Below are 15017 nucleotides of genomic sequence, written 5' to 3'. Positions count from 1 at the left end.
TTCAATCGATTTCTGAAGGATCATGTGACTGGAGTAATGACACTAAAAAAAAATCAGCATTGAAATCACAGGAATTAATTACATTTTAAAATATATTCAAAAAGAAAGCAGTTATTTCAAACAGTAAAAATATTTCAACATTTTACTGTTTGCTGTACTTTGGATCAAACAAATGCAGGCTTGGTGAGCAGATGAGACTCGAACATTAAAAATCTTACTGTTCAAAAACTTTTGACTGGTAGTGTCCATGGTGACGTCAAAAACAGACACAAAAAGCTGATTTTCATATAAACCACTAAAAGAGTATTTTTGGTATTTAACAACATTTTTGGATTCTAAAAACGTCCTCACCACACTTTCTCTTATTATGATCAATACCTCGTAGCACTTCTTTCAATTAGATTGATCTTTAATAAATAAAAAAAAAATAAGAAGAGGCTGATAAATGGAGGTGGACAGGAAGCTGAATGCAAGGCAGAGGAAGTGTCACATTTGATCCAGTTCAGGTAGAGACATCAATGTCTAAGAAGCTGGTGATTACACACAACCAGAGTATAGAGGGATCAAGCTACTGAAGTATTACTATTTTACTATTTGGTGAATTGGTGGCTAATTTGTGTGATTTTATTTCATGTTTTCATACGATCTGCTTATGACCCAATGACAGTTTTTTACCAACAAACTGCATGTTTCTGCATGGTATGAAATCATTCAAAGTAGTTTGTTTCCTATGAGATTGGGTTAAGTAACCCGATTAACAAAGTTAATCGTAGTATCAGGGGTATATAAATGAACATATCACGATTCAATAGTCATTCACTCCTCCTTATCCATCACCAAACACCTTGCTGTCTGATCCTTCTTGCTCACCAGAAAGGCCATGCCACTTGTTGACGGCGAAGAGGCGGTTGGCAGTGACCGTGATGACTGCTGGGTTGGTCAGGCCTGACTGTGTGTTGGCAGCCACGTGGGTGACAGGTGAGTTGGATGGGAACTTGAGTACCATGATGACGTCCTGCTGCATCTGCTCTGTGAACATCAGTGGGGTCTGCAGAAGAAGATACTGTTGAGTCCATGACCGCCATCATCAGCAGGGAACGAGGAAGTGTAGAGGCAAAGAGAGTGATGGTTGGAGAGGACAAGATAAGTGGAAGAGAAGCAGGGAAAGATGGGAAATTAGGCAGCGAAAGACAGAACGTGTAAAAGAGCACACAAGCTGAGAGGTCAGAGGTTATTAAGACATACAGTAACAATATCATAACTGGATTGAAGGTTGTGAATGTAATGAGACTTGAATTGAAATCTGAGAGCTTTCTGACCCTGGATAGACAGCAATGCAACTACCATGTTCAAGGCCGGGAAAGGTAGTAAGGGCATTTTTAAAACAGCTTATGTGGTTCAACCGGCTAAAAGAATACTTGTGCGCAAAGAAACTAGTGGTACATGCGTGGAACTTTCGTGATTGTGCATTGAAGACTGAAACAGAAGATAAGAAATAGTTTTCTTTGCACACTAAAAGTATTACTGTAGCGTCATAAAAATAAGGTTGAACCACTGATGTCACATGGACTATTTTATCAATGTCCTTACTACCTTTCTGGGCCTTGAATGTTTCAGTTGCATTGCTGTCTATGCAGGGACAGAAAGCTCTCAGATTTGATCAAACATATCTTAATTTGTTTTCTGAAGATGAACATAGATCTTGGGTTAGAACGACATGAGGGTAAGTAATTAATGACTTGAATGAATGAATGAATTCTCATTAACAGTAAAAACAATAATCTAAACGCAACCTTGTGAGAAAAATTGTGATTGCATAAATATATAATTGCATTAGCACTGCCATACAAACTGATTGTTAGCTCATATTAGCCATGCATTGCTATATAATTCCAGATAAGCACTCTTTATAACTTGCAATTGTGACTTTATATTATGCAATTTTGAGAAAAAAAAAGTAAAAAATCCTGGAAGAATTGCCAAGAATTGCAGGATACAAACTCAGAATTGTGAGAATTTTTTTGCAGACTAGTGTTGAAGTTTATGAACAAATCAAATGTGATGCTGAAGTAATTTAAAGCTAGGAAAAAGAGGACAGAGAGGAAGATCAAAGTGGCTAAACACTTTCCTTTCACAAAAATCAATGATATATTTGACATTTTTGGACCTTTGAGAATTCCAGTAATGCCTTTGCTAGGCTATGTTGCACCCTAAGTTACAATTCCTGGGTAATGAGTACAAGATCAACAGAAGGAAAACAGTTTGTAAAGGCCTAAAGTTGCAAAACATCACAGCAGATTTTAAATGAATCAGAATTTTCCTTTAAGCTGCCACGGTATATTCCAACCTCCATTAGTAACATTATAATCTGCTTTCTCTTGTGTTCCACTTTACAAATCAGCAGAGGAAGAGAAGCTTAAAAAGTATATGCACATACACAGCTGTTTGATTACTTGGCAGCAAAGTCATCCAACCATCAAGTTGACTTCCTCAGTGAGGCAGGGCTGTGTTTGTAGAGGCAGGAGATAGCGTTCAGACTGGGCAGCTGCACTGTCACTCTCAACCAGCGATACGACTGGCTGCTGCTTTATAATGATGTTTCTTTCCAACGGGCGCAGAATTAGTAAATTTGCAGGCTTCCGGCCTCAGCTAATTTTTCTGCTTGATATTGCAAATTGGTGTGTCATATTTTAATGTATTATCTTAATTATGAACACACTGGTTTGTAGTGCAAACAGTTTTACCGTTTACTGCACATTGTTCTCCTTATTTCCCTATAGCGGATAACGGACCAGAAGTCTCACCCATAGGCTTACTTCCCCATTGAAGAAAAAGCTGGATACAGCACAGATTAATCACTTCACATATAGAATGTCTATTTTAAACCATTGTTTTAAACTGATTTGTTTAACTGACCATTTAAAATAGAAAACTATTGTAGAAAATGTATTCTTATAAATAAGCTCATTTATTTTAGTATGTCTCTCTCAATGTCACCATAAAACTGTGCTCTAATCCCGTCTAACTGTTGTCTTATGTCTGTGCTGTCTAATCCTGACATGTGTGTGTGATTTTTAGACACAGTATGGAGACACAGGGCTAATTGGTGTGCCTGCAGTAAATTAGACAGTGTTCAGCCTGTGAGTGCCATTAAACAGAGGATCTACTCTCATTAACCTACTGGAGACATGGAAGAGGGAGAGAAAGAAAGTACAGACAGAGAGTGAAAGAGAGATGAAAGGATTACAGAGAGAACGGCATTGAATGTATAATCCAGATATAGGATTGCATGAAAATTGATAGTTCAAAAAAAGAAAAAGAGTCTTGTCATACCATCTAATTTAAAATGTGACTTTTGTTGGCTAATAACATAGTGGTATAGTGGGGATCAGGATTGTTGGAGCAAGGAAGCAAGGGTTTTATTATATTTTAATTGAAGGTATTTCAAAATCAATTTACCTGTATTCTTTAGAGGAATAGTTCACCCCAAAATAAAATCCGCTAGCTTTCTGACCCTTCATAGAGAGCAGTGTAACTGCAATGTTTTCAGAGCCAGAAACATATTAAAGGAGTAGTTCACTTTCAGAACAAAAATTTGGAGATAATGAACTCACCCCCTTGTCATCCAAGATGTTCAAGTCTTTCTTTCTTCAGTCGTAAGGAAATTATGTTTTTTGAGTAAAACATTTCAGGATTTCTCTCTATATAATGGACTTCTATGGTGCCCCCCGTGTTTGAACTTCCAAAATGTAGCTTCAAAGGGCTCTAAACGATCACAGCTGAGGAAAGAAGGGTCTTATCTAGCAAAACAATGGGATGTTTTCTAAAAAAAAAAAAAAATACAATATATACTTTTTACCCTCAAATGCTCACCTTGTCTAGCTCGGCAAGACAGGTGTTTGAGATTAAAAATTATATAAATTGTAAATGTTTTAAGAAAATAACCGTTCGTTTCGCTAGATAAGACCCTTCTTCCTCAGCTGGGATCATTGAAGCTGCATTTAAACTGCATTTTGGGAGTTCAAACTCACAGGCACCATTGAAGTCCATTATATGGAGAGAAATCCTGAAATGTTTTCCTCAAAAAACAAAATTTCTTTACGACTGAAGAAAGAAAGACATGAACATCTTGGATGACAAGAGGGTGAGTACATTATCTGTTAATTTTTGTTCTGAAAGTGAACTACTCCTTTAAGAACATCGTTAAAATAGTCCATGTAACAGTGGTTCAACCATAATTTTACGAAGCTACGAGAATACTTTTTGTAGCTAAGAAAACTAAAATAACAACTTTATTCAACAATTATTTTCTTGTTCGTCAACGTCTTCTGCCATTATCGAGAGTACCATGACACATACTCTAGATAAGAATTGCTGCAATGTAAAATTTCAGTTACATTGCTGTCTATGGAGGGTCAGAAAGTTCTCAGATTTCAGCAAAAATATCTTACTTTGTATTCTGAAGATGAACAAATGTCTTCCAGGCTTGGAACAAAATGAGGGTGAGTAATAAATGACAGAATTTTCATTTTGGGGGGAACTATCCCTTTAATGAATTACTACTCAGTTTCACAAGTATTCAATTTCATAAAACTGGCAACAACATGCCACTTGGGGCCTTCTGTGCAAATGGAGGCCATCTTACCCCAAAGGTCTAATTACATTTTTTCACTTCAATATAAAAACTAACATTTTCTAAATCTAAATACACTAAATGAAACCTCACACACTCTGCTCTAAATTAGACTGTGTGTTTGGGATTGTGTGGTTATTATGATGTTGTGCATTCACAGGCTGTTTAAATTGTTTAGTGTCAAAGTTCAAAATCCTATAACTCTATCTGCATGTGGACATTTAGAGAAGAGTGTGTCAGTTTGCTTCCACACAGGCAGGCAGGGGCTGTCATCACCACAAAAACACACAGCTAATGGGGGTTTCTAGCTGTCACCCACAGTCTCTCAGTTTCTAGACTAAAGACCCTATCACCTCAGAGCTCTACGCTTAACCACAAGACTTTGTCCCACTTCTGGGACCCTTTCTCATGCTGGGGGCTCACTGAAAGCGGACAGGAGAGAGGAGTGGGGATGTAAAGCATAAAATAGTGAACAAGATGATTTAAGCAACCAGCTATCAAACTTGTTTGCCAACAAAAAATGGATCCACCAAAACCTCTCTCAGACCTAGCCTATTTTTTCACCGGGATGAGAGCCATTCATAAAAAATCTTAGTTGCTCCTAGTGACAAAATTCTAAGAAAATTCTTAGAAATGTGGGTGTTTGCTCTTAAAATTAAAGAAAAGATCATAGTAAAGAAAAAAGTAATTTAGAAAGAATCTTAACCCTTAAAAGAGGTATCAAGGTCCAAAATTGTTAGGAGTACGGACAAGGACTTTTAAGAGGCTTAAGAGTTTCTTTAGCAGTGGAGAGAATTGACAAAACATGAGGAGAGAAAGAAATATTTTGCACACAATGCATGACAGTGAGTTAATAAGATGTCACATATGAGATTGTGCAGGGATAATGTTTGTGAACGATTTTATTAGAGACTTGCTAACATCTCTGACATTGCGCAGAAATGCTATGAAATGGAATACTCACTTATTACATTAACATATTTGGCCACTGGCAACAAAGCAACTATGCAGAATTGATTATTAGGGTCTGTTTACAACCTTCTATAAGCAAAGAGATCACACAAACAATTACAGCACTTTCAGAACCTTAATGTGTTGCTATAATTTCAAAGTGAAGGCTTCTTTTATTTCCTTCTTGGACAACCAACCAATCACAGTCTTCAAAAGGCTGTGTCATAGCTAGCAATGGGGTCAACCCCGCATCCACACTAAGATAAAAGTTTTTGTCTTTTCTTCGCTCAGAGTTGCTCTTAGATTGGTTCTGAATCACTCTTAAATTAAGACTCCGTAGGAATTTTTAAGCTAAATTAGGAGCTTTCTAAAAGGATTCTTAGAAGCTTTAAGAATACGAGCCCTGAAGAGGCACTGCATCGGCACATTGAATGATTATAATAGGCACAATATAGTTTTATGCAATCTATCTTTGTTTTATGGCAAAATAAGTTGCAACAAATCTATTCTTTGGGATAAACCCCTTAAGATGCATCATCTCTTTTCAAGGGGGTCCTAAAGTTGTTGTTTTGAACACTATTTGGTGTGTTCAATGGCATTATTGTGCCCTCAAGCATCGTTAGTTTAGTATTTCCTGGTTCAAGATCAGTTTGTGTCACTAAGACATAAAGTAAAACCATTTTTAAAGAGTGACATGAGCTTATTATCATATGACAATACACTGGCACAATGTGCAGTAGACTTTATCTTAACAGTTTTGTGAACATGTTGATAAATTTGTGAATGTCTGTGTGTTATATATGATAATTAGACAGTGAGAGTGTTTTGTGTGCGTGTTACTCACCACCTGCATGGCAGAGCTGCGTGGCGGGTGGGGCTCAATTAGCAGCTGGCAGGGTGTCTGTCCAAAACTTCTGATTTGAGACTCCACAGCCTGAGAAAGACAGAAAGTCAGGGTTATGGTGGCACTAATGAAGAGATATAGGACTATAAACGTCACCTTGAGATAGTGGCTAACTTGCCCTGGACAATATCAGCTAATACAGACACAAAGTAATGTGTGTGTGTGTGTGTGTGTGTGTGTGTGTGTGTGTGTGTGGAAAAAAAGTAAGAAAAGAAAAGTGGTGGAAATAATGATCATAATAATGGGAAAAGGCTACACAGGAGTTGGATTTATGTGCATTTCTGTGTCTAAGAGTGTGTTAAAGCAGAGAAAAGTGTGCGTGCGGACTGGAGTAAGACTAGAGAGAGGATCTTGACCATAAAAACAATTTGAGGCAGAGCAACACTGACAAATAAAAGGCAGAAATATGGACAGGCTTCTCACAGTAGGAGCATATACAAACGTGGTTTTACATCTCTGTCTTTTAGGGCTGGATGATATAGCAACAAAATGTATATATAATCTTTAATATTTATTTATGAATATCTAAGGCGGCGTAGTGCCACGTTACAAAAAAATCTAAGACTATGAGATTGAAGTCTTAATATTTTGAGCGTAAATTCAATATTACGAGAATAAAGTCTTTATATCACGAGAATAAAGTCTTAATATTTTGAGCATAAGGTCAATATTACGAGAATAAAGTCTTAATATTTTGAGCATAAGGTCAATATTACGAGAATAAAGTCTTTATATTATGAGAATAAAGTCTTAATATTTCGAGAATTAATTCGTAGCAGTTACAAGATTAAAGTTATTATATTTTGAGAGTATATTCTAGCCTTTTGCGCATGCAAATGGACCAGATTGTTTCATTAAATTAGGCTATACGGTTTTTTTCATTCCTTCTTACATTCCTTCATGTTAATATCGTGCTATAAACTTGAAATAAAGAGGAAAAACACATTTATAATTTGTATTTCATGATTAAACTGACAGAATTTGAAAGCTGAGCTGTGTTACATTAAAAACAAAAAAAAATCACAAATCTATTGTGATTACTGTGGCTAGCACGCTACAAATAATGTACGGAAGACGTTAAATATTATTTCCAATAATTTACTGTATTACACCATGAATAAAACAGCTTGTGAATAGACACTTACATACCTTAGAAAAGACAACAATATAAGTTATGTTAACGAGTTGTAGTCCACTTCAACCTTTTAAATGTCCTTATAACCTTTTATTGGTGTTTTTAATTAACTACATGTGAGGAATGAAAGATTGGATGCCACAGATGTTTTTTGCAGAGTAGGTGGTGGCATTTTCATGTTTCATCTCTTAAAGAAAACAGTATAATTTAATGAAGTTGAAATTTTAATGAAAAAGACGATTGATTCACATGAATACAGCGATCTGTCCTGCCATATTATAAAGCGTGAAAAACACATTATTGCAAGACACATTGTTTGTATTGTGCTATAAAACTTACAGATTTTGAATGCTGAGACTTTGTTTTATACTAAAAGTACCAAAAGCACAAAGCTTATTGCAATTATTGGGTGGCTGACTAACTACAAATAGGCCTAATGAATGTAATCGTAGATGTGAAGTATTATTTCCAAGCATAGTGTCCTTGCGAGTATAACACATGGTATGATTTCTGCTAATAATTCCACATATATTCCAAAAAAAAAAAAAAAAAATCGGTGGCCTGGAAACTTCTCCCGGTGCTCCCAATCCGGGCCATTTGCATGCGTATGCATATCTCAAAATATTAAAACTTTAATTGCTACAATTTAATTCTCGTAATTTTGAATTTATTCTCAAGATTTTGACTTTATTCTCTAAACATTTCGACATTATTCTTTATAATTTGACTTTATCTTTATCTCGTAATTTCGACTTTAATATTGTAATCTTTTTTTAAAGATTACAATAAAAAACGCCGTCATAATCTATCTATCTATCTATCTACAAATATCACAATCACACATATACATACATATACATATGTCACATTATTGTTTACTAAATGCATATTTAATAGTGGTGTCAAATTGAGAAAAAAAATCCAGAATAAAAATGTGTGTGTACACTGCATTAACTCACAGACAGATTAAACTGATTCACATAAATGTTTGCTGCTAAATGTTTTAAATCAGAGATGTTATTAAACAATAACGACACAAGGAAGTCTCATGAAACCACAAATAAGACCCAAAAAAAAAAAAAATGCATAAACAAATAAATAAAAAGTGCTTTAAAATTGTAAAATTGCCTAATTTTGTACTGACACCAAAATCATTGCTAATTATGAATATTCGATCACTTGGCCCTACTGCATCAGTGCAAGTATCACTCTGTTGCACAGTGCAGCTTGGTCAAGCTCAGATGTGTGTGATGCATTTGGAATCTCTGATGGGATTTTCATGAACCAATAGAGAAACCATTAATCGCAATCCCACGCTAAAGAGAGAGAGAGGTATGCCAGAAATGTCCCAGCTCTTGTCTTACTGTTTTTGCTCTGACTGCATTCATGAAAGCATCAGGAAGTCAGGAGGCTTTCCACGTCCCTCCATTGTATTTCTTCACTCTTCCACCTCTCTCTTTTTCCACTCTGCTCAGACTGCACTTCTTTACATCAATCCTTTCCGTCTGTTTCTAACTCTTATTCTGCTCTGCATCTCTCTTTCTTCATCCCACTCTCCTGCTTTGATCTGGTTCGGCCCACTCTGCTGGTAACAATAGCCTCCACCACACAAACTCTTCTTTATATAGTGTAAATCCACTAGTGATCTCATTAGAGGCATTGATGGAACACAGATGACAGGACTACTGTGTCTGGAAATACCATTCTAAAGAAGCGGGGTTCAGAAGAGGCCACGCAAGGGAAGACACCTCGTTTCAATTATATGATTGGTTGATTTCTACTCAAAAGCAATGGAATTTGACACTCCGTGTGGCATCAGTTCTTCATTTCTTGACCAAGTCTTTGGTGTTGGGCAAAACCACATTGCGTCACCTATTCAGTATGTGATCTTACAGTCTTTTTCAGTCAAGTCACTATTTGTGTAAGGCATTTAGTTCAAAGTAGTTTCAAAGACCTTAGTACAAGTGGATGGCATATTTAATTTGGAAAACATAACCTAGTATACAAAAATAAAATAAAATAAAACCACTTACAAACACTGAATCTGATAAGACAGGTTTTTTGGAATATTGTGAAGTTGTGCTGGATAACACGTATTATCAGAGTTCATACAGCTTGAGTGCTGCTCAAAAGCAAAAGGTGGACATACCAAATAATGAAACATCATGAAACGTAAGCTAATTCTTTAGATTCTGATAATATAATTGAATTTTTTTTTTTTTTTTTTTTTTTAAATACCGTGTCCTCCACTAATATTGGCACCCTTGGTAAATATGAGCAAAGGTGGCTGTGAAAATAAATCTGCATTGTTGATCTTTTTTGATCTATCTTTTTTTTTTTTAAATCGCAAAATATAATCTGTCACTGAAGTAAAACAATTGTTGGGGAGTTTTACTCATATTTTACTCATAAAAATTTCTAGAGCTGCCAATAATTGTGGACAACATGCATGTGAGATAAGCATTTTTATCATAATGTGAGTTTCCCCCCACTTTCAAATGTTTTACTTCAATGAAAGGTTACAATTTTGTGAAATTTTTTAAATGAAAGATCAAAATAATAAACAATGCAAATTTATTTTCACAACCACCTTTACTCATGTTTACCAAGGGTGCCAATATTACATATGTGTCCCCTGGACCACAAAACCAGCCATAACGTTTTTTTTTTGTTTTTTGTTTTTTAATTGAGATTTATACAACTGAATACAACTTTCAATACATGAATACATGAATGAAAGCTGAATAAATATACTTTCCATTGATGTATGGTTTGTTAGGATAGGACAATATTTGGCCGAGATATAACTATTTGAAAATCTGGAATCAGAGGGTGCAAAAAAAAAAAAATCAAAATATTGAGAAAATCGCCTTTGAAGTTGTCCAAATTAAATTCTTAGCAATGTGTATTACTAATCAAAAATTCAGATTTGATATATTTACAAAAATATTTACAAAATATCTTCATGGAACATGATCTTTACATAATATCCTAATGATTTTTGGCATAAAAATCTATAATATTGACCTATACAATGTATTTTTAGCTATTGCTACAAATTTACCCATGCTACTTAAGACTGGTTTTGTGGTCCAGGGTCACATATAGTCTCAAACTTTCCCATCTGAAAATTTATGGACCTTAACACAGTACAGCATTTTGAAAAGTCTGTACTTCTGTCTTTCACAACCATTTAAATTCACAAGCTAAATGTAAGTATACAACTTCACTTGAAATGAAAGAGTTATCTACATATTTATCCACTCCATTCAATCCCAAACATTGGGACAGAACACTGAGATCTCAAACAGACCGTATTGTTTCATGCAATGCTGTGGCATAGGACTTGGCATCACCAACAGGATGAAGGTCGAGCGTGTCACATTGGGACGGTTTGTTTAAGCTAATATGTGGATGCGTCTTGCCCAGGCACCTGACCCATCCTCATTAAATCTTCTCCTGACATTTACTACCACAGTAGAATGAGGCAGTTCTCAGGTCAGAGCATCCAGCCAATGAGGAGAGAAGGTTATATGGGAGCTAGCCATGCTAGAGGGGCCAATCTCTTTAGGAGCACTAGTGCGTATCTGATGAGGTCTCTTTACATTCTACACATTTAAATGATGGAAATACCCCGAATGTATGCACACACACACAAACACACACATACGTACACACACAGTCATGCTCCATGGGTCTCCTGATTTACTCTAACCCTTGACAAGGCAATTTAGCTGTACAACAAGCTGTGACCAAATTTTCTTATTTTGCATAATGAGGTCCCTATGAACACTTAGAAGAGGTTTTGGGGGAAGGGGTTTTCTTTAAATGTAAGCCTTTTAAAGGTCAGATAGTATCGGACATGAGTAAAAGTGGGCTTGATTGGAGGAAAAAGGACTGTGTGTATGTGTGTGCGCGGTTATTTCATGTGCAAAGGGAACCCTTTGTGCCTGTCATGTTCTTTTTTGTGGTGGCAGGGCAAAGACAGGAAGTAATCATCGTCTGAGTAAACATGGCCCAGTCTCCTGAGTGACCCTAATCTGCCGTGAGACATTCCACACGCCCCACACTCTACACGCACACACACGTGTGCACACTGGGTTCTACGTACATAGAATTGCACACATGCGGTTTACCATCAAACTCAGCTGCTAAGATTGACAAATCCCAGTCCTGCCCAAACCAGACCTGATATGCAAGATGCAAAACTAAAACTTGAACCAGAACCCACGAGTTGGTTTCCCCACAACCCCATCTGAGAAGATCCAGAGCTGGTGCCATACCTGCTGTTTCCAGACAAACATACATGCTGTTCTAAGAGCCACGCTAAACTACACCCTACTTGTTTATTTTTTCTAATTTAACTCTACAAACCGGGCCGTGACGCACAGTCAGGGTCCAAAACTGACTTTTCGCCACACCTTCCAATAGTGACTGAATTGAAAATTGAATTTATGGATTTTTGTTTTACAAATATATATAGTCATTATGGCCAGCGTTGGGAAAAGTTACTTTTAAAAGTTATGCATTACAATATTGCATTACTCCTTAAAAAAGTAACTAAGTTACTTTTAATGGAAAGTGATGTGTTACGTTACTTTTGCACTACTTTTTAAATCTGGGCAGGGCTTTTGTTTGTTTTTAATATAAAAAGTTCTGTTTTTAGCAAAGGTAAAAGCCCTTTCACACCACAAAGTGACATGAACAAGCCTATGAATAAGGAAAAGTAAATTCCTGTCTGTACAGTAGAATGCAAGAGAAGAAGGTTCAACACTCTTCAAAAATGAAAAACCAATAAAGCACAAATGTTAGTTTATCTAAAGTCATTTTTGCTTATTAGCATGGTTGAACTGGATCAAAGGTCAGCAGCAAAGACATTGGTTAATAAAATGGGATTAAATACATAAAGGATATTTGTGTTATTTAACATATTTAATCATTGCAGGTTTGCGTCAAATTCTAAGTTTGTATATTAATTTATTGTACATTCCTGTTTACACAGCGCACACAACGCCTCTGTACTTCCGATTTCTCTCAACATGGGGACAGGAGAGCATTTAGTCTATCAATTGGAAAACAAAGTAACTGGTGTTACTTATTTTAAAAAGTAACTCAGATAATGTCTTGCAAATTAAAAAGTAATGCATTACTTTAATAGTTACTTGACAAAAGTAATCTGATTACATAACTCACGTTACTTGTAATGCGTTACCACCAACCGACTTTTTTACACTGCATAATACTGTCAAACAGCACATTGGCTATGTTCAGAATTCATGAGAAGTGGCCCAAATTTCCTGATTTCTTGTGCTCATATGTGACTCATATCTGTTTTTTCATAACCGTGTAAACAGTATAAACCACATGGAATCTGATCTTTTCAGTTCTGATTTGGGTCACTTCCATATGTATCCCTAAATATGATACAGGAACAGCTTTTTGCAATGTGACCTCAGTCAGAACAGCCATATGGAATACATGACTTTTTCAACACTTCAGATCAACATTAATCATAACTGACAGTCAATCTGACCAATCATAATGCAGAATCTGTACATTTTGTCTGCCAAACAAACTAGAGACGAGAATAGATTCTTGGTGGACTTGGACTTGAAAAATTGTGTGTATTAATACATTTCAGTGGTTGAAACTAGATACCTTCTAATGTTCATGTTTATTTCGTGCTATAACTAGTAGAGAGGAAAAAGTGTCGCTTGAACTAAGGCACTATAGCGATCGGCACATTTAAAGAGCCATAAAATGGTATTTACTGTTTGAATTTATTACAAAATAATTACACAATTTGAAAGCTGAGACTCTGAGACATTCTTGTCTGTTGGTGTGTTGTCAGTTTCCTCTTTACTTTGCAATGTATTTTTTACTGCGTAAGAACATGATGTGTGGATTGAGAGGCCACGGCTTGTCGGACTTAGCAACAGTAACTAAGGGGGCGGGTCTTTGCGAAGGGTCAATTCTGTGCTGACTCACATACCAGTAATTCTTTGCTAATTCTAAGCAAAACTTGAGGGACCGTTTTGCAAATATCTTTAAATTGCTCACTCTCTCCTAAACCTTGTCCTCCAAATTGCCTTCTCACAAACTTGTACATAAAATAACTTCATTCATGTAAAATTCATGTCATTTCAATGATCGACTGACTGACAGAACACAAAAGGTGACTTTTTCACTTTTAATTAATTGTATGCTGGAAATCTTGTAAAAATAAGTTAATGAGAAATGTAACAATGTTCAATTTGTGAACAAACTGTTCCTTTGAATGATATCTCAGTGAATCTGTTGAGTGACGTGTTCAAGAACCGGACTGTTTGATTTGTTAAGCCAAATGGAAGGGAAGATTTTCATGGAATAGTGACTTGAATAATGACATGAATAATGACAGCTGTCATCTAGCTTCAAGAAACTTGGAATAGCACACACATTCTTATACCTTTACACATTTTGCAAGTACTCTAAAGTGTGAAAGCTCTAGTCTAAAGAAAACAATCTTTTTAAAAACGTTTTTTCTTTTGCATTCCATCTAAGATAGATACTCAAACAGCTTTGGAATTTAATGAAGGTGAGTAAGTGATGCCCACATTTTTACTTTACTTCACAATTATCACTATTGCATATGTATGTACTGTATTTGCAGTAGTGACCATAATTATTAGAACACTGGTATTTTCACCAGCTAAGAAAATTAGTTTTAAGTCAGTTATTTCTATCTTTTGCTGTAGTGTGTCAGTAGGAGATATCAGTTTATATTTCCAATCATTCATTTACCCATTAATTGTAATAATCCAGTAAGATTTTTGTTGGCACAAGGAGTCTGACAACAGCCAGTGCTCCACACAGAGATCTGATCTCACCATCCAGTCTGTCTGGAATGACATGAAGAAACAGAACAAACTGAGACAGACTAAATCCAGAAGAACTGTGGCAACGTCTCCAAGATGCTTCAAGAGACCTAACTAAAAAGCTACCTGAAAAACTATGGTCACACCGAATGTTGATTTAATTTAGTTAATACAAGTTAACTGATAAAGAAAATCTAAAACTATTAACAGTTCTGTAGCTTTGCAGGTAGGTTTCTTGAAGCATCTTGGAGACATTGCCACAGTTCTTCTGGTCTGTCTAGTCTGTCTCAGTTTGTTCTGTTTCTTCATGTCATTCCAGACAGACTGGATAATGATGAAATCAAATCTCTGTGTGGAGCACTGGCTGTTGTCAGACTCCTTGTGCAAACAAAAATCTCACCGGATTATCACAATTAATGGCAAAATGAATGTTTGGAAATGTAAACTGATATTTCCTACAGACACATTACAGCAAAAGATAGAAATAACAGACTTAAAACCAATTTAGCTGGTGAAAATACTAGTGTTCGAATAATT

The 15017-nt window shown here is 35.9% G+C and overlaps 1 protein-coding gene across 1 annotated transcript in view; it reads right to left on the bottom strand.

Annotated features, from left to right (window-relative positions):
• Positions 1-15017, bottom strand: part of lrba (LPS-responsive vesicle trafficking, beach and anchor containing) — a 352295-nt gene that overhangs the window by 26186 nt on the left and 311092 nt on the right. Inside the window, exons 48-49 of the mRNA XM_073842640.1 lie at positions 6429-6518; positions 871-1063 (exon numbers count right to left, since the gene is read on the bottom strand). Of these exons, the coding sequence (XP_073698741.1) occupies positions 871-1063; positions 6429-6518 (283 nt within the window). The remainder of the gene's footprint in view (positions 1-870; positions 1064-6428; positions 6519-15017) is intronic.

Source organism: Garra rufa, chromosome 6 (assembly GCF_049309525.1).
Source record: "Garra rufa chromosome 6, GarRuf1.0, whole genome shotgun sequence".
NCBI lineage: Eukaryota > Metazoa > Chordata > Actinopteri > Cypriniformes > Cyprinidae > Garra > Garra rufa.
The sequence above is the reverse complement of the archived record's forward strand: the minus strand, read 5'-3'. Positions and strand labels throughout refer to the sequence as shown.